The sequence below is a fragment of the Malaclemys terrapin genome, chromosome 10 (genome assembly GCF_027887155.1).
Source record: "Malaclemys terrapin pileata isolate rMalTer1 chromosome 10, rMalTer1.hap1, whole genome shotgun sequence".
In the NCBI taxonomy this organism is placed as follows: Eukaryota; Metazoa; Chordata; order Testudines; family Emydidae; genus Malaclemys; species Malaclemys terrapin.
This window is the reverse complement of record NC_071514.1, coordinates 36,312,695-36,337,091: the sequence shown is the minus strand read 5'-3', so window position 1 is coordinate 36,337,091 and position 24,397 is coordinate 36,312,695. Positions and strand designations below refer to the sequence as shown.

The 24,397-nt window shown below is 43.0% G+C and overlaps 1 protein-coding gene across 5 annotated transcripts in view; it reads left to right on the top strand.

Moving 5' to 3' along the window:
- Positions 1-24,397, top strand: part of SCAPER (S-phase cyclin A associated protein in the ER) — a 379,512-nt gene that overhangs the window by 1,986 nt on the left and 353,129 nt on the right. For all 5 annotated transcript variants that reach the window (XM_054041167.1, XM_054041165.1, XM_054041164.1 and 2 more), the window contains exon 2: positions 2,749-2,824. In XM_054041167.1, the coding sequence (XP_053897142.1) occupies positions 2,749-2,824 (76 nt within the window). The remainder of the gene's footprint in view (positions 1-2,748; positions 2,825-24,397) is intronic.

The window sequence follows — 24,397 nt, the reverse complement described above, 5'->3', positions numbered from 1 at the left end:
CTTCTGCTCTTCTCCGTGCTGATTAGGCCTCAACTGGAGTATTATGTCCAGTTGTGGGCGCCACATTTCAGGAAAGATATGGACAACTTGGAGAAAGTCCAGAGAAGAGCAACAAAAATGATTAAAGGTCTAGAAAACATGACCTATGAGGGAAGATTGAAAAAATTGGGTTTGTTTATTCTGGAGAAGAGAAGACTGAGAGGGGAAATGATAACAGTTTTCAAGTACATAAAAGGTTGTTACATGGAGGAGGGAGAAAAATTGTTGTTGTTAGCCTCTGAGGATAGGACAAGAAGCAATGGGCTTAAATTGCAGCAAGGGCGGTTTAGGTTGGACATTAGGAAAAACTTCCTAACTGTCATAGTGGCTAAGCACCGGAATAAATTGCCTAGGGAGGTTGTTGAATCTCCATCATTTGGGATTTTTAAGAGCAGGTTGGACAAACACCTGTCAGGGATGGTCTAGATAATACTTAGTCCTGCCTTGAGTGTAGGGAACTGGACTAGATGACCTCTCAAGGTCCCTTCCAGTTCTATGATTCTATGAAATGGGCAGTACAGCATAATAGACACTGATGTACATGGCAGTGATTGGAAACTGCTGTTACAGGTTCTTGATATCAAGGTACCTTGTCCTTACATGATGGCCAAAGTTTAAAGCGACACCGTATTGTAAAAATTCCTATGGCCCAAATTTCACCTAATTTAAATTTTTTTAATTTGATGGGGGGGATTATCTTGAGCCTAACTTACATTGAGGTGTAAAGGCATTTTCTGAATACTTACAGTGTTGAGGGTTCCTTCCCCTTCTTCATCCCTTGTTTTGCCATATTTTATATTTCTCAGTGTTGGTCCATGTTAGTGTGGATGTCATGCTTCTGACTGTTCCCAGATGTGTGCTGATCTTTTAAATAATGTTGATGCACAAGCGCATTTTATTTTGACAAATCAAGTGTTTGTTTTTTTAAACAAAAACAACCATGCTAATTTCACTTATCCTCAAATTGTTTCAGTGTTTGTTTCAGAGGCAAATTGTTACAGTGTTTGCCAAATTTCAAAAATAAAATCAGCACAGGGGGGGAAAAAAACCTAGATTTTTGTTTAAAAGAATGTATTCCAAATAATGGAGAGTAAAAATGAAAGAAAGAATCCAGCAGTTACCTGATGGTTATTTTAAAAGCCTACATGTCTTGCTCAGGTTTTTAATATTTATATGAGTATACAATATATACATTGAAACGTACACACACATAAAATGGGGTGCAAGATGTGGAAAGTTTGACGTACTAATCTGAGAGCAGGGGAATGGCACAACTGTAGCTTAAAAAAAGGTACAGTACTGCCATTTAACAGTGATGCGTAGAAATTGCCGCACTGGGTCAGATGTAAGGCCCCTAATCTAGAATCCTGTCTCTAACAGTGGTCAGTACCAGATGCTTCAGAGGAAGTGCTTGTCAAAGAGACAGTTTTGAAAATTTAACATTTTATCTGTTGACATCATAGAGGGAGTCATTATCATATCACTAAATAGATGAAATACATTTACAACTTTTCAATATGGCAATAAAAAACTAAAATTGGATTTTGTCATAATCTGCAGAAGATTCTTCGCAATGTAAACAGTGAAAGCACATGTAGATTTACTGTGAAGCTGGCTTTAAGAAATATTTAATAAAACCTCATTTTTTAAAAGATGTGTGTACCATCCTAAAGCAAGTAAAGAAATTCAGTGAAGCCCTTTTAAATAAGTGCTTTATAAAGACCACTGATGCAAATCATTCACTTTAGTGGGACAACAAGCATGAAAAAGGCCTGCAGGATCATGCCATAAAGGAATAATATGCTATTTTCCAAAACTATGGAATACACTAAGGCAGGCTTCAGCAACGTTTCAGAAGTGGTGTGCCGAGTCTTCATTCTTTCACTCTAATTTAAGGTTTCGAGTGCCAGTAATATATTTTAACGTTTTTAGAAGATCTCTTTCTATAAGTCTATAATATAACTAAACTATTGTTGTATGTAAAGTAAGTAAGGTTTTTAAAATGTTTAAGAAACTTAATTTAAAATTAAATTAAAATGCAGAGCCCCCCGGACCGGTGGCCAGGACCCGGGCAGCGTGATTGCCACTGAAAATCAGCTCGCGAGCCACCTTCGGCACACGTGTCATAGGTTGTCTACCCCTGCACTAAGGACATACCCTTCTTAGTAGTGTAACCAAAAGAAAAACAAACAAACAGATGTAGACTAGTTTGAAATTGCTGTTTTATTTATAACCTAGAGCTCTTTATTTAAATTGAGACGCTTCTGATGAGGCAGATGGGAAGTCCTGGACCTCAATATTATCTTCTCTAAAAAGGTTTTAGATTTCCATCATTTGTATTTTCCTGTTATATTAGGAACATATTTCCCAATACAGTTGATTTGAATCAATTTACATATACTTTATGGCATTACTAATATTTCTGCATGGAGATTTAAACTTTGCTATGGATTCCCTCTGTTAACCTTTGATTTTCTGCCACATGTTTAGCTCTTTTAATAAAAAATCTTTTAAACTTTTGATAAGACATTTAGATGATAGTTGTACCTATAGGTTTAAACTGGCATGCATGATGAAAATGCTACTTCATTTTCTAACTCTTCTAAAGATAATAAAAGATTTATGTCTAGCATTAAAGTTAGAACATAGTTTTAAAAATATATATGGCATAAAATAAAGTAATGACTAGTTACATTTATTTTAACACAGGTATGAAAACTCTATGGGGTCAGCCAAAAATGTGATAAGTGAGACTGTTGATGTAGCAGAGAGTTATAACATGATGGTAAGTCACTCATGCAATGCAACAGTGTTTTAAGATTTTTCTTTACCAAAAATAAATATTGTGCTTTGTTTGCAACTCTCAGCTCTCCCCCACCCCACATTGCCCCTCTTAAGTCAGTGAAAGTGCTCCTGATGAGAATGCCCACCACTGACAAAAGGAGGGTGGGGTAGGGTGGACATCAACCACCACAGTAATTATTGCAGTGGCTGTAAATTGACCTAACATAGGTCTACTTAAGTTTGTAGTATAGATATGTCCTGAGTGCAGAAAGGGAAGGAGGCCCCTTAGTACTGTGTCAAGCAGCCATTTCTCTGTTAAGTTCTCAGTGGTGATAGCACATGGAGAATAGGAGCAGAATGTACAGAGACAGGAGTGTGGGTGATAGTGGATAGAAACAGAGGAGACAGACGGGCTGTAGAGGGGGGAGAGGGATAGGTTTGTTTTTGTGTGTGTGGTTTTTTTTTATTTTTTTTTATGGCTACTACAGCACCTTCCCCTGTTGAACCTGGAATTGAAACCAGAATTCTTGAATCTCAGCATTCCTTTCCTGGAGCAAACAGATATGAAACTTTCTAGTGCAGGGATTCCCAAACTTGGTGTGCGGCTTGTTCAGGGTAAGCCCCTGGCAGGCCGTGAGACACTTTGTTTACCTGAGCGTCCGCAGGTATGGCTGCTCGCAGCTCCCATTGGCCAGGAACGGCGAACCGTGGACGCTCAGGTAAACCTGTGGACTCTCAGGTAAACAAAGTGTCTCGCAGCCTGCCAGGGGCTTACCCTGGACAAGCCGCGAACCAAGTTTGGGAACCCCTGCTCTAGTGGCTAGTCTTCAGAAAGGGTAACAGACTACTATTACCAATTACTCAGCTCACATTGTAGAAATCTGGGCTGTGGATTAAAGGTGCCAGCACTGCTGATGACCAACATAGGGGTCAATGTGATTCCACGCGGATTTTTCTTTTTAGTTTGCTTTTTAAAAAAATTAGGAAATGACATTTAAAAAAAACTACACTAAAGGAACATTCAGGTTGCAAAGTCAAGAACTCAAAAGTCAGTAAATACCAGAATTAAAGTTGCCATACAATTTGAATTTGCAAAGTGTATAATGAATGGGGTTGGGGACTGCAGGTAGAGAAAATATAGTGTCTTGGCCGAAAATTTTATCCCTGCTTCTGCCAGAGAGTTCCTATGCAACGCTTGGCAAATCACTTTAACCAAATTTTTTAGAAGTTGCCATTAATTTGATGTTCCTAATTTTGTAGTTGCTGAACTTGAGACACCTGGGACAAGACTTGCAGAAGTGCTGAGTGCTCACAACTGCAATTGAAGTTGACTGGAGCTGTGCTTTGAACTTACTGTAAAAAGTGCTATACACATGCTAAGTACAGCAAAAAATCAAGTCCTGGGCATCTCAAGTTGGGCATCCAAAATTAGTGGATGTTTTTAGTGTTGTTGTAGCCGTGTTGATCCCAGGATATTAGAGAGACAAGGTGTGCGAGGTAATATCTTTTATTGGACCAACTTCAGCTGGTGAACAAGACACGCTTTTGCGTTTACCCACCACTGTTCTTCAGGTCTGGGATAGGTGGCAGTAAACACCTCTGCCACTATAAGATAAAGGAGAGCTAGTGGGTTATAGATTGTTAGAAAATCATGGACCTAATAAATACACTGAATTTAAGGCTCATTACAACAAAGTTAGGAATTTAAGCTTATCTTTTGAAGGTGTTGTGCAGGTTTCCTTTTAAGTTTTTGTGAGTTTTGACCTGAATGTCTCTGTGCCTCTATTCTCCATCTGTAAAGTGGGGATAATAATGCCACCTTGTGATAGTGGTGTGAAGACAGATCCATTAATGTCTGTGACCACTCAGGTACTTTGTTGAGAGTACCATAGAAAAGCCCATGAGAAATTTAGTAATTATATATTCAGTTCGGGGTTTGGCTGATGTATGATAAATTGGGCCTTGGGCTCTGCATTGGTATGGAGAGGATACAAAGAAATATTGAATAGCTGCCCATTCAATGAACACCATTCCTGCTTTGCATTGAATGAAGCAGAGGTCTTCTGAAAAATATAGGACGTGATTACGTAATTAAAGTCTTTATCTTAATGTATACTCACAAGGGGGCTAAATCAAGGTTGCGCAGGCAATCTTAATTTTGACATTTCCTAACTTTTTTTGAATGCTTGACTTTGTAACCTTAAAATTCTTTTAACATATTTTTTATTTAATTTTACATATATATTAGAAGCATTTTTAAGAGTATCAAACTATACCATAAAATGTTGGCAGTTACATCTGAATCTTGGTAAGATTTTGCCTGCTTTGTCACAAACTACATCGTCGTTTGGTTTGCACTGTAATTGTGCAGAGCTTTAGGGTATTGTCTACGCTTTCAGAGTTACAGCGTCGGCTGTTACAGTGTCACTCAGAGAGCGCTGAAGGTAAACAGCAGTTGTGTGTTCACACTGTCAGCTGCCTGCGAAATAGCGTGTTCACACTTGCGGCATTTGCAGTGGTATTCGGAATGATGCACTCTGGGCAGCGATCCCACAGAGCATCTCTTTCTCTTCTGCCGCTAAGAGTTGTGGGAAGGCGGAGGGAGTCGCGGGGCATCCTGGGTCCTGTCCCAATGCTCTGTGATGCATTGCTTTGCATCCCAGCAATCCCTATGCTTCCGTCTGCATTTGGTGCCATCTTTCAATGGTTTGTGTACTTCATGCTCTGTTTTGCCTCTTCGGTCTGCAGGAATGGATCCTGCACTGTTGACCAATATGCTGCTCGCTCTCACTAACATGTCACGAGTGGCAGTGGAGTTTTTCCTTAAACTACAAAGGCAAGAGCAGTTTGACATTGATCTCGCCACTAGTAGTAGCTACTACACGAGGTTGGTTGTGGCATTCATGGAGATGCTGACCACAGTGGAACGCCGCTTTTAGACTTGGGAAACAAGCATTGAGTGGTGGGATCACATTGTCATGCACATCTGAGATGACGAGCGGTGGCTGCAGAACTTTCGGATGAGGCAAGCCACATCAGGGGGACTGTGTGATGAGCTTGCCTCAGCTCTGCGGCGCAAGGACACAAGAATGAGAGCTGCCCTGCCATTGGAGAAGCATGTGGCAATTGCACTGTGAAAGCTGGCTACTCCAGACTGCTACTGATTGGTTGCTAACCAGTTCAGAGTGGAAAAGTTGACCATTGGATTCGTGTTGATAGAAGTGTTCAGGGCCATTAATTGCATCCTGCTCCGAAAGACCGTGACTCTGGGCAACGTGCATGACGTTGTGGATTGCTTTGCACAAATGGGCTTCCCTAACTACAGAGAGGCGATAGATGGCACACACATTCCAATTCTGGCACCAGACCACCTAGCCACTGAGTACATTAATCGGAAGGGGTATTTCTCAATGGTTCTTCAGGTGCTTGTGGATCACCGGGGGCTTTTCACAGACATTAACACAGGCTGGTCCGGAAAGCTGCATAACGCACACATCTTTTGGAACACTGGCCTGTTCAGGAAGCTGCAAGCAGGGACTTTCTTCCTGGACCAGAAGATCACCGTAGGGGAAGTTGAAATGCCCATTGTGATCCTGGGAGATCCTGCCTACCTCTTAGTTGTATGGCTTATGAAGCCATACAGGGGGCACCTTGACAGCAGCAAGGAGTTGTTCAACAACAGACTGAGCAGAATGACTGTTGAGTGTGCTTTTGGCTGTTTAAAGGCCTGCTGGCGCTGCCTATATGGTAGGCTGGACCTGTCTGATGACAATATTCCTATGCTTATAGTCGTGTGCTGTACGCTCCATAATATTTGTGAAGAGAAGGGTGAAAGCTTCACTCAGGGCTGGATCGCTGAGGCTCAGCACTTGGAGGCTGAATTTGAACAGCCAGAGACAAGGATTATTAGAGTGGAACAGCGTGGGGCCATAAGGATCGGGGATTCCTTGAGACAGAAATTTGAAGCTGAAAGCCACTAATATTTGTTGCTATGCTTGGAAGTGCAGAGCTTGTAATGCTAGGAGGTGATCGTGTTTGGTGCAGATGATGCATTATGAAGATTTAAGAAAATTGCCGGTTGCTTTGCAGGGCACTGTTTTTTTTCCAGTTAATGGAATAAAGATTGCTTTCAAACCAAAACAATTCTTTATTAAAAAACAACAACCGGAGGAGAGAGAGAGGCAAAAAAACACATCAGCACTGAGGGGGATGGGGGAAGGGAGGGTCCCAGGAGGAGGTGGGGTCCCGGGACGGTTAAAGATTTGTGTATGTCCAGGTATCCTATCCAACCTTCTCCTTTGGAGTACAGTGCAATGGGTACTGTACTTCAGCAGGGCTAAACTGCAGAGGGACAGGTGTTGAGTGCAGTGGGTACTGAGAGTCCGCAGTGCTATACTGTGATGGGGGAGGAGTGAAATGTAGCGGGTACAGACTGGAGCCAGGAGGTTGATAAGAGTGTGTTGGCAGTGTCTGGGGGGCACATGGGAAAGAATTTTGCAACAGCGGCTGCAGGGGAGGGTGGGCATGGAGCTGCTCGGTTTGCAGTGCTAGTAGCGCCTAGAGCGTGTCCAGTTGGCACTCCATAATGTTTAAGAGCCTCTCCGTGGCTTTGTCCTGGCACGCCACGTTCTCCTTTCGGTCTCTCTTCATGCTGTCCTGCCACTCCTTCAATTCTAGTTTTTCGGCCACGGAGTACATCATCACATCACGCAGAAAGTCCTCTTTAGTTCTTCGTCTCCGTTTCTAATTCTGTGCAGCCATTCAGCTGGCGATAACAAAGAGGGAGGCTGGGCCCCAAGGTCTTATCTGTGAAGCCAAAATGCAACATTTTACAGGAGCAGTATTGTTTGCAATACAGAGACCACTGATTCAGTGATTTAAAACACAGCCACTATTCACATACAGTACTTATCACTAACTGGCTGACTCCAGGCAAGCACACATGAGCCCCAAGACCCCCAAAATAGTGAGTAACCGCAGGGGTAGGGGAAATCAGTGTTCCAGGACCGTACTGTACACTGGGCACGTGGCTCTGGGGGAGAGCCGGCACATTTTCCACAAGCTGTGTTCATTATGGAAGATAACTCGCTGCTGAGGGTTAGCAGGGAATCAATGGAGGGTCTTCTCCAAGACTGCGGCTTCCACCATGGCCCTTATGTGGCTCACTTGTGTGCAGCAATGCACCCCCTTCCTCAGCCCCCCCCCATGATGCTTAGAGTGATGCGGGAAAGTTACCGTTAATGGGGCAAGAAACAAAGCAGCTCTGCCAAAGAACCTGCGGCAGCAGATTGCCCAATATCTCCATGAGAGTTTCCTGGAGATCTCTGAGGAAGATTCTCGTGAAGTGAGGGAGCCAATCAACACCTTGGTCTGCTGCTCAGACTAGGCATGTGGTGGTACGCGCACCATACAGACAGAGGCCTGCTTTCTGCAACCCTCCTGCCCCCAACAACTCGCTTCAGTGATTCCCAAAATCAAAGCCACTTACCAGGAGCCTTCTCTCCTGTTTGTGCTTCGCCAAGCTCTGACAGCTATGACTAGCTAGCCTCCTCCAGGCTAGAGAAGAGCTCCTGGCTGCATGTGTCTCTGACCTCAGAGTCGTCCTCTGCCTCTGGGTTCCCCTACACATCCTTGTCCTAGATTTCCTCCTCCTGGCTCAGTCCCCTCTCTACTGGCACACAAGCCACCGAAGTATCCACAGTGGCCTTCGCAGTGGAGGTGGGGTCACCACCGAGTATCACGTCCAGCTCTTTGTAGAACTGGCTACTCGTGAGGGCAGCACTGGAGCGGCGGTTTGCCTCCCACGCCTTGTGGTAGGTGTTCTGCAGCTCCATTACTTTGACCCTGCACTGCAGTGCGTCCCGGTCATGGCCCCTTTCTGTCATGTATCGTGAACTCTGTCCGTAGGTATCATAATTCCTACAGCTGGAGCACAGCTGGGACTGGACAACCTCCTCTCCTCAAATGCTGATGAGGTCCAGCAGCTCGGCATAGCTCCAAGTGGGGGATCGCCTGGTGTGTGGAACAGGCATGGTCACCTGGAAAGATGCGCTGAGACCATGTGTCACCGAGCAAACAGGAAAGGGACTTTCAAAATTCCCATGGAATTTAAGGGGTGGAGCTCATGGTTGGTCACCCGAGGACTGGGCAGTAGAGTTCAAACCAATGATCAGAGAGGCAAGAACAGGCATTGTGGGACACCTCCTGGAGGCCAATCGCAGCACTGTAATTGACCAGGGTGTCTACACTGGCACCGCGGCGCTGTAGCCCAGGTGCAGAAAGCTGTACGCTTCTCGTTGGGGTGTTTTTGTTTTTTTTTACTGCACTGTAACTGCGCAGTTTCTGCGCACTAAATGGCTTGGCAGTGTGTACACCTCGGGAGTTACAACGCAGAAAGCTGCTTTACTGCACAGAAAGTTGCCAATGTAGACAAGGCCTTAGTGTGTAAGCATAATAAAGGTGTGGGTTGCCAGTGCAACATTTTCAGTGCTTAGAGGGACTTGCCAATGATAAGGAGTTGCCTAAACAAAGACCTGGTTAGCAACAACTAATTTAAAACAACTTTTGCCTGCAGATCTTACTACGAATTGGCTTTAAGTGATCTCTGGGTTGGAAAGCTAATGCTGAACAAGTTGGCAATTCCTGGACAAGTTGATCAGTTACATGAAGATCTGTTTTTGTTAATATTGGATAACATTTTTGCTAAGCACTAAGAGGGACATCTTCTAGAAATTTTGTGGTACAAGTTTATCATAGTTAATTATGATGGAAAACAAATCTGCATACAAACTCTACTTCTATTCTGTATGTACGTTTTACCTTTATTTCTTTCAACAGCCTATTTTAATCCCAGTTAATGTATCTTCAAGAACAATATAAGTATTTTTCATAGTGAAATTTTGCGATGATGTAGCAGTCTCAAAGTAACTAAATTAATTGATTTGTAAATGATGTTTTTGAAATATAAGAGTGGAAATAAAAAAAAAAGTCAGAATATGTCGGTTGATTATGAAATTCTATGAAAGTCTAGTTCTTTACTGTTAAATTTAATTCTGCAAAGATGGTCTGTTGGTAGGGTAGTTTATCAAATAAAACATTTTTTAAAAAGGTATTGCATATATCTTTTTGATGTTAGGAGTACATATATAACTGAAAAGAGGGCATATACTTTAAAAGATAACACAAGTTAATTATAAAAGTTTGATGTGTTCTTTTATCTCTATATTCTTATTATTTTAAATAATATTTACTGTAGCAAGTTGTAATACTGGAAATCATAAAATTAGAAATCTAAATTTGGTACCTGCATCTTATTTAATTAAAAAAGATAAACTGCTCTTTTAAAGAGTAAAAAATGCTTTTCTCAAAGCAAAAACAAAATAAAATAATCTCAACTCCTCCCCCCCAAATGCTGTTAGTAAAAATCAAGAACAAGATATTTTACCTGAAGATGTGTTTTACTGGACTAATTTGGCAAATTCAGGTAAATTCTGAGTTTACAAGAGTTGCACAACTTTTATCAGCACATGGAAATTGTAAAGTTAAGCAACTGATGCAATGTTACCATTCTGTACTTATTTAGAACGACTTTCAACTGTATTTTTAAGAAATAGATCAAAGAAAGAGTCCATTTTTAAATGGGTTTGATATTTGAATTTGCCCTCCATAAAATAAATATATATAACCAAGATGTAAATTTAAACTCTACATGTAAATTAATATTTTTTTGTTAAATTTCATGCATTTCTGTTAATGACTGTTGGCTGCATTCCATTATGGTCCAGCTCAATTTGACATATACCATAAATGAGTGTCTTCAATGATTTATAGCATAGGACACTTTCAAATCATTAAAAAGGAGTTCACAACTCTGTGATCTCCCTGAAGATAAATTCTTTATCATGAAACCACCAAGCATTGTGGGTGGGGGAGGGAAGAAAAAGCAGCATTATCTGGGAATATATAGGCTATGAAAGAATTTGAGACCAGTTTCTTTTTTTATATATTACTTTTATATTGTCTTGAGGGAATGCTAAGAAATGACATTTTTAATAGAGAATTAAGACATCTCTATTATGTGCCAGAGTCTGCTGTTCAAGGACCTTTAAAGAACACTTTGCAACAAGTATTTTAAGTACCTTTTTAATCTGATGTAGCAATTTGCCAAAGTTTTACAAACAACAGGAACAGCACTGTTTACAATTCTAAGTCTTTTTGCAGTATTTTTTCCAATACTGAAGAACAGTACAATTTTAAAAAGCTCAGCTGCACAGGTCTGTTTTTTGTCAGTGATGTGATGCAGGAAATCTTCTAGACTATTAACAGTGAAGAATCTTCCCATGGATACTGTGCGCCCTCAATTCCAGTTGAAGTTAGTGGGAGTTGAGAATGCTGAGCAGCTTGCAAGAAATGCTTAGTCCCTAACTGAAGAGAAAGTGGAAACTGCTCCCCAGATTTTCAGTGTGTGTGCACAGTGGGGGGATAGTGGGAAGATACAGTTCAATTTTTGCTTTTTCCCTGCCTCAAAGTTTAGGTTTTCTGTTTCTCATACTAATAGCCTTTTGTTTCTGTACATGTGATGTGTCTTTTTTATGTTTAAATATTGAAAGTAAAATAACATGCATTTAGTGATAATTAAAGTTGCATGAGGACACACCTCCATCACCCAAAATCTTGAGAATGCAAATAAGAAGTTACAGAAAAGGCCTCCAGCATTTCTTGCCGCCTTTGCCATCATGTACAATGTTGTCAGTAATTCACTCTGATATTCCATAAAAACATTTCTTTCTGTCTTCAATACATACCAAAAACCAGTATGTTCCCCAATTTTGGGGGGGGGGGGGGGGAGGGATGCATGCATTGGCCTGCTAAACCCAGGGCTGTGAGTTCAATCCTTGAGGGGGCCATTTAGGGATCTGGGGCAAAAATCTGCCAGGGACAGTACTTGGTCCTGCTGTGAAGGCAGGGGATTGGACTCGATGACCTTTCAAGGTCCCTTCCAGGTCTATGATATAGGTTTATCTCCATATTCATCCAACTTGTGCTCTTATGCAAAACTTTAATAGTGACCTCATACTCTCTTGCACCAAGAGATCTGCACATCTGACTGTTATGCAGTCCATTAATTTAGAATGTTATTCTACCTTACCATAGCAGGATCCCCCTGGGGTACAGCCTGGAACTGTGGGACCACTGTGCCCCCTTAACTCGCTCCAGTCTGGGCTGTCTCTCACAATGCCTTGCTAGTGACCAGCAGCAAGCCCCTCCAGGCACTGTGATCACTTAGTACAACAGCATGTGGAGCCCCACACCCAGCTATATTGCATGAATGCTCCCAGAGCCACTCATGAATCACACAGAGAAAAGTACCAGCCCAATCCCCTCCCAGGAATATACCGTCTGCTGCAAGTTTCAGCGCTGTAACGTGGCAGTGTAGACAGTGCAACAGCGCTGGGAGCTACTCCCCTCATGGGGGTGGGTTTTTTACAGAGCTGGAGGAGCTCTCTCCCAGTGCTGGTGCTGCGATTACACAGCCACGTTAAAGTGCTGCCGTGGCAGCGCTTTCACGTTGCTAGTGAAAACGTGCCCTTAGTTGCTTGCAGTGTAGGTGGGGGCATATGGCCACTCCGGCTGTTTTATACCCTCAGTCCATCTGCTTGGAAAACCCAAGTCCAGGCATGTCTGGGGCATTGAATCTCCCAGCAAGGTTGAGCAATTCCCCTGGTGTGGCTTCACGCAGGTGTGTCATTACATTGTAGCTCCCTTGCTGGACAATGGTTGCTGATGGGTTGATTGAGACCCTGCCTGGGTGTTGGTTACTTTCCTTGCTGTTGCCTCTGGGGAGCTGATATCTGGCTGATTCCCCAGCTTACAACATGTTTTAGTGACAACCATACAACATAATTTTCATAACTTCATATGCATTAATGATATGCATATATGGATAGAGAAATGAGTTTCAGCAGATCATAACCTTTCCCCTGTTATCTTACAAGGCATGCTTTATATGCAAGATCACAATGATATATAAATGAGGAATTATGGGGGTTCCAGGGTGCTCCCCCAAGGTACAGAATGTCACAGGGACTATGGCTAATTTTTGCTTGACAGTAGGGTGACCAGATGTCCCGATTTTATAGGGACAGTTCTATATTTGAGGCTTTTTCTTATAAAGAAGTCTATTACCCCCCACCCCCGTCCCGATTTTTCACACTTGCTGTCTGGTCACCCTACTGGACAGTGCAAGATGGGTGAAATTGACTATCTCGTCCTGATTAGAGAAATGTCTTAGTACATGTATACAGAGATTGTTAATGAAGTAGGGGAACCCCTGTAAAAGGGCCCTCTAATATTCACTGCCATCCCTCAGTGCATATTAGCGATTTACAATGAAATAAGGAAGATAGGGTTGCAAGTAAATAGCACAGACCTAATAATAACTACCTAATATGTAAGGGGTTAGTGAATTTGTAGTAGCTCCTCTTAGTTAACTGATGATTGTAATTCCAGCAGTTTTAGAAATGTTTAAAACATGAGTATTTCAATACTATATATATACTGGGGTTTTGGCCCCAGATTTTATCCATCAGCTGAAATAGTCCTCGCTATAGGGTGAATGATTACTTCATTCTAGATGAATAGAAGGGGCTTAATGTCTTGATGTCCAGTACTGCCTTTGACACAGTGATTTAGACACAACAAATCCTGCATCTTGGCAGGGGGTTAGATTAGATGACCCTTGCGGTCCCTTCTAACCCTGTGATTCTATGACACACTCTTCTCTTTGCTTTGTGCCTCTACTGTCCTGGTTCTCCTGTTTTGCTGACTATAGGGTTACCATATTTCAGCAAGCAAAAAAGAAGACGGGAGGAGCCCCGCCCCCCTCAGAATCCCCAACCCTCGCCCCGCTCCTTGTCCCCTGACTGACCCTCCTGGGACGCCTGCCCTTAACTGCCCCTCAGGACTCCATCCCCTACCTAAGCCTCCCTGCCTCTTGTCCCCTGACTGCCCCCTCCTGAGACCCTCCCCCCATTCTAACTGCCCCTCCTAGGACCCTACCCCCTACCTGTCCCTTGACTGCCCCAACCCTTATCCACACCCCCAGACAGAGCCCTGGGACTCCCACGCCCCATCCAACCACTCCCCACCCCCTGACAGCCCCCCCCCCAGAACTCCCGACCCATCTAAACCCCTCTGCTCCCTGTCCCCTGACTGCTCCGATCCCTCTCCCCACCCCTGCCCCCTGACAGTCCCCCCCCAGAACTCCCAACCCCCTCCCCCCCAGCTCCTTGTCTCTTGACCACCCCTCCTGGGACCCCTGCTCTTAACTGCCCTCCAGAACCCCACCCCCCAGCTAAGCCTCCCTGTTCCTTGTCCCCTAATTGCCCCCTCCTGAGACTCCCCCCACCCTAACTGCCCCCCCCGGACCCTACCCCCTACCTGTACCCTGACTGCCCCAAACTTTATCCACACACCCCCAGAAAGCCCCCCCACACACTCCCGACCCCCCCCCCGCTCCCTGTCTCTTGACTGCCCCCTCCAGAACCTCCCTGCCCCTTCTCCGACCCCCTGGCCCCCTTACTCTGCTGCTCAGACCAGTGTGCTGGGGAGGAGGAGCAGGGGGAGGAGCTCCAGACTGCCGGTGGAAAGGCCGGCTGGTGATCTGCGAATGCAGGGAGGGAGGGAGGGAGTGCTCTCAGCTGCAGGGGAGAGGAGGGGGAAGTGGAAGAGGGGGCTCTCTCTGGCAGTCGGAGCCCCATGTAAGTGGCACCATCCGGCCGGCTGCCCTGTCAGCCGCGTGCGCTCTGCATGTGGGCGGGGGGGAAGTCCGGACATTTACAAATTCCCCCCGGACGCGATTTTTAACTCTAAAAGTCGGATATGTCCGGGGGAATCTGGACGAATGGTAAACCTAGCTGACTATACCTTCAGCACCTCCTTTAAGGATTTCCTGTTCTCTGGCTGGTGTCCCACAAGGTTCTGTTCTTGTCTGTCTTGTCTTAGTTAGCTTGCAAGCTCTTTGGGGCACGGAACATGTGTTAGTTACGTAAAGGGCTAAACTGATGGGTGATAGTAATATAGACATCTTTTGTAGTAATTTCAGGAGTAAGCCTGTAGCTAGCTACTTGTGCACTTTGTCTTGGGGTATCATTTGGTGGTCTCAAAACTAGGGGGATCAAAATAATCACTTGCTAACCTGAAACTTAATCTCTTAAACTGTTTATTGAGTTCATAATGATGACATTTTTTCTTTCAAGGAGGGAATTGTTTTCTTGTTCATACTTAGTCCAAATTTCACTTAACTGGTCTCCATTTTAAAAAGAGAACTTATGTTTAGAAAACATCTCTAGAATATTTTGTTTTACCATTGTCTGATTATTGACTAATTTTTTATATGTGGTTTCATATCAGAGAAGTTCTTTCAAAATCGCAGGTTATCATATTCAAAAGAGACATAATATCTGATTGTCTTACGGCCAATAAAAGACAAGGGCATGTGGTTTTTCTGCTGTTTTCTATTTGTTTTTAAAGATGTTGAAATAATTTTAAAGAAAACCATGCAACAACTATAGGACAAGTTTTTTTTAAACATTTTTCAGAGTAAGTCTGAATGCTGAGATGATCAAAGGTCTGCAAGACAGCCCACTACTTTCCTCAATTTTGGGATTATTCACACAGAAAATTGCACTGCTTTAAGTAAAGCCATGATTTTAAACTGATTTAGTTAAATCCAGTGCCAAAGGCTTTATGAACACTCGTATTTTGGCTTATTTCAGTTAGGTGAATTTGGTTAGAAATTGGTTTAATTTAAATCAAACTAAACCGCTCAAACTGAAATAAGTGTTCATATAGGGGTTTGCAACAGTTTAACTACACTGATTTAAAATTAGATGTATGTTAAACTGGTGCAACTTTTTGTGTTGACAAGACATATAACGTCACTTAGAGAGTAAAAAGAGAGAAGACTATCATTTTATGCAAATTTGTTATGGCCCTTAGGCTCCTGACCAGTTTGTGCATTGCTTGGTTGTGCAAGCTTTGGGCATCTTTCCTTACTGCATGTTGTATTGACAGTTTATAAACCCCTATATCAGTAATGTAAGCCAGCCTCTGAGAATACTTTTAAATGCTTCTGCAGGAGTAGAGTAAAAAGTAGGGCGGTCAAGCAATTAAAAAAATTAATCACGATTAATCGCACTGTTAATAGTAGAATACCATTTATTTAAATATTTTTGGGCGATTTCTAAATTTTCAAATATATTGATTTCAATTACAACACAGAATACAAAGTGTGCAGTGCTCATTTTATATTTATTTTTGATTACAAGTATTTGCCCTGTAAAAATACAAAAGAGAGTATTTTTCAATTCACTTAATACAAGTACTGTAGTGCAACCTCTTTATCATGAAAGTTGAACTTACAAATGTAGAATTATGTACAAAAAACTGCATTCAAAAATAAAACAATGTAAAATTTTAGAGCCTGCAAGTCCAATCACTCCTATTTCTTGTTCAGCCAATTGCTCAGACCAGCAAGCTTATTTACATTTGCAGGAGATGATACTGCCTGCCTCTTGTTCACAATGTCACCTGAAAGTGAGGAGTTCTCATGCCACTGATATAGCTGGTATTGAAAGATATTTAAGTGCCAGATTTCAATTACAACACAGTATCTATGAATATCTACAATATCTATGAAAATTTAGAAAAACATCCAAACTATTTAATACATTTCAATTGGTATTCTATTGTTTAACAGTGTGATTAAAACTGCGATTAATCACGATTAATTTTTTTTAATTGCAGTTAACTTTTTTGAGTTAATTACATGAGTTAACTGCAGTTAATTGACAGCTCTAGTAAAAAGTAAAATATTATTTTGGACTTACACAAATATTGGCTGTTTTTAACATTTCCTGGCAGGTAGTTAGACTAAGGATGAATTGGAACAGTTTTAACATAGGCCCCATTTTTGAGTTTACCCTCCTTGGGGTTCCTTTTGAACCAAATTAAATGGTTTTAATTTGTCCCTTGTCCCTTTCATATATTAGCTTTCCTTGACAGTTCAGTTCCTCTTTAGTTATACTACTTTTGTGTTAAGGACACTATGGTATACGGTAGTGCCTCCGAGTAATTCTCTGTGTAGCACTAGATGGCACACTGTGACTTTGAAACAATCTACTGAGGTTTTCTGGATGACAGGAGCCTAGGTTAAAATATTGTTGGTACAAACATTCAAAAAAATGTGCAGTTTCTCACACACATTTATTGCATTTCATACTACCATGATACACATAGATAAAACAGTTTAAACTACAGTGCCTCATCTAGCAGAGTCTGCAGTCATTTTTACAAGATTTGGTTATTAAAGATGATAGTGCTCATGGACTGAAATGGTTGCAAGATTGGGGCCTCAAGTTGTAAGTGTGGTGCAGGAAACATCTCCATCTGTACTATCACTGCTTAAAATATTGGTTTTATTAACGTTTTGTGGTTCATTTTCTCAACATGTATTGCAAACAGTTAACTACATGAATGGTTCTGTTGACTTCAGTGGGACTGCTCACATAGGTAGTTACATACTGTAACTTGAACGTTTAAATTAATTTTTGTACAGAGCACTCTTTAAGTAGTATGTTTTGAATTTTGTTAAATGTACTCTAAAATTTGTTATAGGAGCTTTTCTTCCCCCCATTTACAATTGGAAAAGTCTTATGGATGGGCACGAGAGCAACATCACTGAAATTTTTCAGGCCAGCCCTCCTTTCCTCCCCCCTTTGTCTGTGTGTACATGCCTGACTGTTACTTCCTGACTTTCAATTTGAAAGACTATGCACAGTGTGCTGTCAATTGAAGAAAGTAAACAATCTGAAAAGAGAATACTTTTTCTTTTAATTTCTTTCCGTTACAGTTATCTTCAGGTTTATTTGTAATGATAGTAGCTACAACATTTTCAGATGTAAATGCGATTTTCAAATTGACTGTGTCCCTTTAAGTGTTTATAGAAACAAGCCCTGAAATGGACATCATAATATATACCTGTAACAGGGCACAGTGGTGCATATGCACATCCCAGTGCACCTCTGACAGCCTTTGTGCTTTTAAAACTTTGAGCTGTATCTGCAGGTAACATGCTCCTAGTTCTGCTTTATAGGAAATCACATATAAAGCTTCCTTCCTCTTAAGCAGATAGAGGAGTCCCACCTCAGGGAAGGATCTGAGACGGCTTTCTGCATTTTTCAGGCAGAGAGGGAGACACTTGCAGGGAGCAGGAGCCAATTGTGAATAATGGCCAGTAGGTGCTACCCAAAGCGGAATGATGCATCCTTTCCCTTCCCTGTTGGTGCAGACTGGACAGCTCTTAGGGAAAGGATGCGTTCTCTCCCTCCTGTCTGGCTAACAAAGGGAAACCTTCTTGGAATTATTACCCAGCGTGTTTCTCCTCCTCCTCCCCCCCGCTGCAGTTGATTTGAGAATAAAACAAGCCCTAAGTTAAGGGTTTTAAAAAGACTCAAGGTTGGAGCTTTATATATCTTCCCTGTCTGGTGAAGCTGCCCATCAACTCATAGTACCTTAAAGAGATACTGCGATGCTAAATTTATTACTTATAAGGTGGTTTAAGATCCTCAGATAGAAAATTATGTAGAAGTAATTATACAAACCATTTTAAAAACAAAATAACATATTGCAGGAATAAAAGTACAAATATTTGTAAGTTAAATATTTGTATTTGTATATTTGTAAGTAAATATTTGTTCATTTGTAAGTATAAGTTTTTAGGAATTTTCAGATAGAGTAAAGTGACTAAGATTCCTATTAATAGCTTACTAACTTGGACTTTGAATGTCATTTACTGCATTTGTTACTTTTTTAAAGTCATATTTTAAATATTAAGTGGTTTCAGTATAATGCAATAAAATAAAATCACAAGAAAGTGATCAATAATAAAAACATTGTTACGATGATCCATATTTCTTAGCCCAGCTGTTTAATTTTGTTTTGTAAGTCATCATTAGTTTTCTTTTTATTGCACTTTTGTCAACAATTATGAACGTACTGAAGTTAAGATTCTCCCTTATTTTCCTTCTTCTTACTATTGTACTGGAAGAAGTGCAGCCTCAGCAGAGGGTCCTTTTAAAGCCAGCTCTTGCATGTTATGCCTGTCTCAGAGGGCCCCAGTCTGTTGATCTGCAGTGCCATGGTATAAAGTCTGCCTTCTTAGGGTATGTCTACACTACGGGATTACTCTGAATTTACAGAATTTGATTTTTGGCAACCGATTGTATAAAGTTGAGTGCATGCAGCCGCACTAAGCACATGTATTCGGCGGTGTGCGTCCATGTACCGAGGCTAGCGTCGACTTCCGGAATGTTGCACTGTGGGTAGCTATCCCATAGTTCCCGTAGTCTCCCCCGCCCATTGGAATTCTGGGTTGAGATCCCAATGCCTGATAGGGCCAAAAATTTGTGGTGGTTATGGGTAAATGTCGTCAGTCAGTCCTCCCTCCATGAAAGCAACGGCAGACAATCATTTTGCGCCCTTTTCCCTGGATTGCCCGGGCAGATGCCATAACACGGCAACCATGGAGCCCGTTCAGCCTTTTTTCACTGTCACCGTATGTCTACTGGATGCTGCTGACAGACGCGGTACTGCAGCGCTACACAGCAGCATCCCCTTGCCTTTGCAAGTTAGCAAAGACAGTTACCAGCCATACTGTACCGTCTGCTGCTTTGCAAGTTGGCAAAGACGGTTACCAGTCATACTGTACCGTCTGCTGCTGTCATGGGTCCTCCTGGCCGGCCTCGGTGAGGTCGGTCGGGGGCGCCTGGACAAAAATGGGAATGACTCCCCAGGTCATTCTCTTCTTTAAGTTTTGTCTAATGGAGAGTCAGTCCTGCCTAGAATATCAGGGAAGCGTACTAAAGAACCAGAGAGGCAAATGGCCGCTCCGGGTCAGAGCCCCAGACATCCCGGAGAAATGATGAGCTGCATGCCATTCTAGGGGGTGCCCCTACAACAATCCCACCCATTGCTTCCCTCCTCCCCCACCCCTTCCGGGCTACCTTGGCAGTTATCCCCCCTATTTGTGTGATGAAGTAATAAAGTATGCATGAATTTGAAACAACACTGACTTTATTGCCTCTGCAAGCAGAGATCAAAGGGGTGAGGGGAAGGTGGTTGGCTTACAGTGAAGTTGAGTGAACCACCATTCTGCACTTGCTCAGCCTACAGCTGAAAATGGGAATCTGTGATAAGCACTAGGATAGAGGCACAGGCAGGACTGAACCTCCATTTGTGTGTGGACCTTTGGCTGACTCTGGTAAAATACAAAATGTCCCAGGATATGTATGTTGGGGGACAGTTCTAAATGGCAGCTTTATTTTTTTTATTTGCAGCAAAATGTAGAGGTCTAAGTATCTGATTGTGAGCTCTGGGAGCAAGGGGTAGGCTGGGGTAGGTGCGACCGCGCGGTGCTGCCGACTGGGAGAGCAGCCTGAGGCAGAAGCCTCTAGGGGGCATGATATTCCAGGCAGGACTGAATCTCCATTACACAAAACTTAAAGAAGAGAATGACCTGGAGTCATTCCCTTTTTTGTCCAGGCGCTCCTGACCGACCTCACCGAGGCCAGTCAGGAGCATCCACGGGACGACAATGATGGCTTCCAGTCATACTGCACCGTCCACAAGGCAAGGCAAGGGGATTCTGCTGTGTAGCGCTGCAGCACCGCGTCTGCCAGCAGCATCCAGTAGACATAGGGTGACAGTGAAAAAAGGCGAGAAACTATTTTTTCCCCATTGCTTTCACAGAGGAGTGGGGAGGGAGCTGACAACATATACCCTGAACCACCTGTGACAATGTTTTTGACCCTTCAGGCATTGGGAGCTCAACCCAGAATTAAAATGGTTTTCGGAGAGTGCGGGAACTGTGGGATAGCTACAGTCGTCAATCGCCCCTCCCTCCGTGAGCGTCCATTTGATTCTTTGGGTTTCTGGTACGCTTGTCTCAGCTCCTTAAGTTTCACGCAGCACTGTGTTGAGTCCCTGTCGTGGCCTCTGTCCATCATGGCCTTGGAGATTTTTTCAAATATTTTGGCATTTCGTCTTTTGGAACGGAGTTCTGATAGAACAGATTCATCTCCCCATACAGAGATTAGATTCAGTATCTCCCGTATGGTCCATGCTGGAGCTCTTTTTTGATTCTGGCTGTGCTGATGAGCTCTGCATGGTCACCTGTGCTGATCAGCGCTCCACGCTGAGCAAACAGGAAATGAAATTCAAAAGTTCACGGGGCTTTTCCTATCTACCTGGCCAGTGCATCCGAGTTCAGATTGCTGTCCAGAGCGGTCACAATGGTGCACTGTGGGATAGCTCCCGGAGGCTTCAAAGCCTCTTTGAATTAAGGAACAGGTTTGAAGCACTGCCAAAGGCAGATCAAAGTGAGACAAAGACTGAACCTTAAGAAAAACGGGCAGCACTCAGAGGATTGAAGGGGATTGAAGTTGCAGGAGTCACAGTTGGATATCAGTATAGACAGAGCAAGAATTGGATAAGCCAAGAGACAAGGCATCTCATCAAGGTAAGGAAAGCACTGCAAGGAAAACTCGTGAATACTAAGACCAAAGAAATATTGGAAAAACCAAAGGAGAGTATAAGAAACCAGACCAAAAAAGTGAAAACCAATGCAAGGAAAGATAAATGGAGATATGCTGAAGACCTAGCAGCTGAAACTGAAAATGCTGCTATGAAAAGAAACCACAGAGACATTTACTAAATGACTGAAATCCTTTGCGAAAATTTCAAAATAAGAAATTGATCAGTCAAAGGCAAAGATGAAAAAATGCTTACAACTAACAGCACCAGATTTTGATGAAATATGCTAAACTGATCAACTTGACATTAACATCAGTCCAATAGAGATGTCAAAAGTACAGGCTGTAGTCCAGGAGCTGAAAAACAACAAAACAGCAGCAGATGACCAAAGACAGCAGGAATGCTAAAAGCAGTTGATAACACAACCCTAACAAATCTGAAAGAACTGTTTAATTAAGTCTGGTAAAAGGAGACCCTCCTCCCAACTAGTAGAAACATGGAATCATTGTCAGAATACTCCAAAAAGGTTGTCTCACTAACTGTAACAACTGAAGAAGAGTTACACTACTCTCTGTTGTAGGGAAAGTTTCTGCAGCGTGATACTGTGAGGTAGTGGGGATTTTCCCTTGTTATGTTGTATGTGAGCCTTACGGTTTTGCATGAATGAGGTGTGTGCACTGCACCAATGTCTATGTGGTGAGAATAAGGGCGTGTGACTTTTGCGGGGGCTGCTCCAGCTGCCTGCACAAATGCTATGGCTGCCCCTTTGTAACCTGAGACCCAGGAGGGGGATGTGACCAGGTGACTCTTGGCCCTGGAAGGGAGACAAAGGCCAGAGGAGGAGCAACGGGCAGGGCAGGGGCCAGGCAGCTGGAAGAAAGTCAGTCTCAGCTGGCTTGGGGTGCAGGGGGAGGGCCAGAGCCCTGGCTCTGAGCTCCCCTCCCCCCAAGATCCACTGGGCTGAAAGACTCAGAAGAATAGAATAGAATAGACCAATTTCTGCCCTGTGTGCTAACATTGGCATGAGAAGGATGAAATGTGATAATAAATTATCTTGAATTAATTGGCAATCAGTTAAATCGAGGTTAAAAAAAAGTCTAGTGTAGACAAAACCTTAGGCCAAAAATACACGTTAGCATGGCAAAGAAACCCTAGAGAGGAGCTCAGGTTTATCCGGACTACCTATTACATGCTAAAATTACACCTTTTCTTCCTAGTGGAAACAAGACCCTAGAGGATAACTTACTACTACACAAAGCTATAGTAGAGAAGTTAAGGATATAAGAAGGATCCCTGAAGATGATTCCCACTCACTTGAGAAACAAATTTGGTTAGATTTTTAAAATATACTCAGTTCAAGGCTTTTGAAAGTATATACAATAAAACAAACATTAACAGGTATCGACTAACATCAACTAAAAAATTCTTGCCTCACAACAGAATGCAGCCAGGTACTCTACAGGAAAAAGCCTGACTAAGGCCTGGTCTACACTCTGGGTATGTCTACACTACGGGATTAATCCGAATTTATATAATTCGAATTTGGGAAACAGATTGTATAAAGTCGAATGTATGCGGCCACACTAAGCACATTAATTCGGCGGTGTGCGTCCATGTTCCGGGGCTAACGTCGATTTCTGGAGCGTTGCACTGTGGGTAGCTATCCCATAGTTCCCGCAGTCTCCCCCACCCATTGGAATTCTGGGTTGAGATCCCAGTGCCTGATGGGACAAAAAACATTGTCGCAGGTGGTTCTGGATACAGCCTCCTCCCTCCCTGCATGAAAGCAACGGACGGCAGACAACCATTTCGCGCCTTTTTTCCTGAGTGAACACTGCAGACTCCATACCATGGCAAGCATGGAGTCCGCTCAGCTCAAGGCAGCAGTCATGAACATTGTAAACACCTTGCGCGTTCTTGTGGAGTTTATGCTGAGCCAGGACCAGAAAAACGAGACGAGGAGGCAGAGGCGGCGGCAGCGCATGTCTGTTTGCTCACGCAGCAGCCCCAGCGTTGCATCCTGCCTCCTCTGATCTTCCTGCCGTCACCTCTCATCTCGAGCGTCTCTCCTCTCCTCATGTTGGTCCCTCCTGTCCTCACGTTCACTGACCCGGAGCGACCGTTTGCCTCCTTTGTTTTTTGATAGGCTTGTCTGAGCTCCTTGACTTTCACACGGCACTGATCTGAGTCCCTATTGTGGCCTCTCTCCATCATGCCCTTGGAGATTTTTTCAAAAGTTTTTGCATTTTGTCTTTTTGAACGAAGTTCTGCTAGCACTGAATCCTCTCCCCATATAGCGATCAGATCCAGTACCTCCCGTACGGTCCATGCTGATGCTCTTTTTTGATTATCGGCCTGCATGGTTACCTGTGCTGATGAGCTAATCTGTGGTCACCTGTGCTCTCCACGCTGGGCAAACCGGAAATGAAATTCAAATGTTCGCGGGGCTTTTCCCGTCTACCTGGCCAGTGTATCCGAGTTCAGATTGCTGTCCAGCGCGGTCACAATGGTGCACTGTGGGATAGCTCCCGGAGGCCAATACCATCGACTTGCGGCCACACTAACCCTAATTCGAAATGATAAAATCGATTTTGGCGCTACTCTGCTCGTCAGGGTGGAGTACAGAAATCGATTTAAAGAGCCCTTTATGTCGAATTAAATGGCTTAGTTGTGTGAACGGGTGCAGGGTTAATTTGATTTAACGCTGCTAAATCCAAATTAAAGTCGTAGTGTAGACCAGGCCTATGAGTTTAGTTCGAATTTAGCAGCGTTAAATCGAATTAACCCTGCACCCATCCACACAATGAAGCCATTTACTTCGACATAAAGGGTTCTTAAAATCGATTTCTATACTCCTCCCCGACGAGAGGAGTAGCGCCGAAATCGACATTGCCATTTCGAATTAGTCTGGCATATATGATGTGTTGGTTGATGTATGCCCAGCTGACGATGTATGCCCAGTCTGTCGTAATGAATGCTACTC